Below are 3,508 nucleotides of genomic sequence, written 5' to 3'. Positions count from 1 at the left end.
TCGCAACACCAAATTTTAATCATTTATTTGATCTTTTGAGGATATTTACTAAACTTCCATTTTTCTTGATTTGTGGACAGTTTTTCCTCAACTGGTTCTCATCTCTCTGACTTCCCCCTTTTGGGGTACTTTTGCTGGTTACTTCTCACTTTCCTGAATTCTAAATTAAGTGAATATCTCAGGGTTTAGTTTTTTGTTATCCTCTAACCTTTATTTACATTACTTTAATTCCATCCCACCCAAGTCCTCTGAATATTATCTAAATTCTGATAACCCTTCCATTGGCTTGTAGTCCAGCCCTCTTCACTAAACTCTAGATTTATATATTCAAATGCCTACCCAACATCTCCATGTCAAGGCAGATGAAGTTGGATACAATTAAAAATAGACACTATTTTCAAAAAGATATAAAAATGTATATTATGTTCGCTTCAAAATTTATGCATGAATTAGCTCTTACCCAATCTGCCAATGATCGTGCCTAGTCTCAATTAGTCTTAGTGTCTTCTTTCTCATTGTGTAAACAGTTACATCCACTATGGTGTAAAGAGGTTAAAGTCAAAGCCTTTCCATTCATCCCCATGTTATGAGCCACCAAGTGGCTAATTTATGTGTTTTTTTTTTTTTCATTTTCATATCTTTGTTAAGGAGGATTCTGAGAAGTATTTCATAGTGTTAAAATGGTGACCTGTGAAACACAACAGTGGATGTAATTATAGTAAAAAAAAAAAAAAAAGTATAGAAATGTACTTATCCATTTAAGAAATTGATCTTGAAGTGATTTGTGGCTAGATCTGAAGTAAATTTGATTTATCTACTTCATGTATTTTTCTTTCAGATTGCACAACCAGGCAGCATTTGAAATAATTCCTCATACCATGGTTGTCTTCCATTTTCTGGTCCCTCGAGAAATACCAGTAGTCAAGTCATATATTGGTTTGATGAGGGTTTTTATCTTTATTAAAAACTACATGAAAGAGCCTGAATTCTTTTTTTTTTTTTTTTTTTTTTTTTTTTTTTTTTTTTTTTTTTTTTCCTTGCACATAACATTGATGGCATTTATTTAGTATAGATAAAGACTTCCAACACAGAACACTGTTAGGAATTAATCATTAGGAACTATGTAAGAGATGTGATGTAAGGCAAGTATTATATAAAGATGAAATAGATAAACAGTTTTTATTTTTCTACAGAATTCACTGCAAGTTACCATGCTATGAAAACAAAAGCCGCCCACTCTTAATAGGTCAAATTTGTTTAGTAATTTAAAGAAAAATATATGACTCCCATCACACAGATAATTCTAAATTTACTTTGAAAATCAAATCATCAAGAAGTGTCTATCTGGAGAGACTACGGACCTACTATCACATTATAACAAAGATAAGGCTGCTATCTTCACAGAATATATGGATAATTAGTAATCAACCATTAACACACTGAATGTTCTAATATTTGGGGAAATATTGGAAAACTATTTTTTAAAAAACAAATTTCTGTGGACATTGTTTATCTTGCCAATGAGATTAGTTTGGAAAAGGGGTCTTGTTTAGTCTAGAAAATCTTCAGAGTCCAATAGAGTTCTGGGCTGAACATATACTGAAGATCCTTTACAAGCACAAATAGGCTTGGAAATCACGCAGTCTTACTTTGAATTAGCTTGCTTTAGTCCAAGGTATGGAATTAATGATCAAGTACTAGGAATTTCTGTAATGTACCCAATGCCAAATGGCTACTAACATTCTACTTCCTACTATGATGACTCCTTGATTAGAGCTCGGTGGGAGGCATAAAGCATATTGTGAACTATAAAATAAATTGTACTCCAATTTATTCCAGATCTCTAAAGCTAAATCTTGTTTTTCAATATAAGAAACTCACTATTTTAGCAAAAGTAGTATAAGTAAAACTGGGGCAGGAAACTTCTAATTGCACAAGAAATACATGAAAGACTTAATCATTCTAAGAGAAGAATCATTTTCCCAGTAGCCCCACTGCTATGGATGATATTTTCATGAGCCTGGGCCACCTTCTCCAATGAATACTGAGAACCTATTACAGGTGTCAGCCAACCAATTTCCATTCCAGCTTGAAGGGCCGCTGCATATTGCCTAAATTCCTCCTTAGTTGATGAGTAGAGAGCAACCCCAATTATACTAGATTCCTTTGTCATGGTGTCCCGTGGTTTTATTTCAATAGGGCCTCTGCTGCCAACAACTATTACTCGTCCTCCATGTGACAGAAGATTCAAATCATTATTAAGATTTACATTAGCTAACATTTCAATGATCACATCAATTCCTTTTTCACCAACAGATTTCTTAATTTTATCAATATAATTATGTTCTCTGTGGTTAAACACTTCATGGGCTCCATTTTGCAAAACGATGTTTTGTCCTTCCTGGGTACCAGCTGTGCCCAGAACCTTTAAACCATAAGCTCTAGCAATCTGGCATACTGCCAGTCCAACTCCTCCACTAGCCCCATGAACCAGAACACTTTCTCCAGCTTTCACACGGGCACTGTGGAGCAGAGCTCGATAAGCAGTAAAATATGGGGTACCGATGGCAGCTCCTTGTTTAAAGTCCAGTTTTTCTGGCAGTGGGTAAACAGTGTGATCTGCTGCAAGAGCATACTCGGCATAGCCCCCAGAGATGGTGCTGGTAGTGAAAACTCTGTCACCTTTCTTGAAAGTAGATGCATTATCTCCAACAGCTTCTATTACCCCAGCTACATCTGAACCAGGTGTATAGGGTAAGAGTGGTTTTATCTTGTGAGTACCAGAACGAATATATGTTTCCACTGGGTTTACACCACATGCATGGACCTTGATTAGAACCTGGTGGTCTTTTGGAGTTGGTACTGCCACATCCGACTGGAGTTTCAGCACTTCTGGTCCACCAAATTCAAAAACTCTAATTGCTCTCATCAATTTCAGTCCAGTTGCCATGGTGACCCGGTTCTAGAGAGGGGAAGCAAATTCTGCGAGGGCTCACTCAGATTCCACCGAGCCTGAATTCTTAATATGCTGCATAACAATTCTAGTGTACCTATTTCCATTCTTGTCATAATTTTTTTTTTTTAATTTGGAACTCTACTCCTGTCTTTAAAAAAAAAAAACAAAAGGCATGGCAGAGCTAACTTGTGGATGATTATTTGGAAAACTATTAGAAAATAAATATAGCAAAAAAACAAGTGTTTTTGGTAATTAATTTTTCAGTTCTGGCATAACAATAGAATTTATTAGCTATCAGGATATCTGGGTCACTTAGTCAATTAAGCGTCTGACTCACAGTTTCGGCTCACGTCATAATCTCGTGTTTTCATGAGTTGGAGCCCCGCATTGGGCTCTGTGCTGACAGTGCGGAGACTGCTTGGGATTCTCTCTCTCTCTCTCTCTCTCTCTCTCTCTCTCTCTCTCTCTCTTCCCCTCTCCCTCCCTCTCTCTCTCTCTCTTTTCTCTCTCTCTCTGCCCCTCCCCTATTCATGCTATCTCTCAAAATAAATT

General features: G+C 36.5%; 1 protein-coding gene across 2 annotated transcripts; it reads right to left on the bottom strand.

The window, feature by feature from the left end:
• Positions 1 to 1,044: 1,044 nt before the first annotated feature.
• On the bottom strand, positions 1,045 to 3,001 carry LOC115499849 (quinone oxidoreductase). 2 transcript variants are annotated; one of them, XM_030294052.1, is made up of 2 exons: positions 2,840 to 3,001; positions 1,045 to 2,686 (listed from the first exon to the last, which is right to left on the bottom strand). In XM_030294052.1, the coding sequence occupies exons 1-2, from the start codon at positions 2,948 to 2,950 to the stop codon at positions 1,958 to 1,960; spliced, it is 840 nt and encodes a 279-aa protein (XP_030149912.1). In that variant the 5' UTR covers positions 2,951 to 3,001; the 3' UTR covers positions 1,045 to 1,957. The 2 variants fall into 2 exon arrangements, with proteins under 2 accessions (XP_030149912.1, XP_030149911.1); XM_030294051.1 differs by having other exon boundaries at positions 1,045 to 3,001.
• Positions 3,002 to 3,508: the final 507 nt, after the last annotated feature.

The sequence above is a fragment of the Lynx canadensis genome, chromosome D4 (assembly GCF_007474595.2).
Source record: "Lynx canadensis isolate LIC74 chromosome D4, mLynCan4.pri.v2, whole genome shotgun sequence".
Classification (NCBI taxonomy): Eukaryota; Metazoa; Chordata; class Mammalia; order Carnivora; family Felidae; genus Lynx; species Lynx canadensis.
This window is presented reverse-complemented; position numbering and strand designations above follow the sequence as displayed.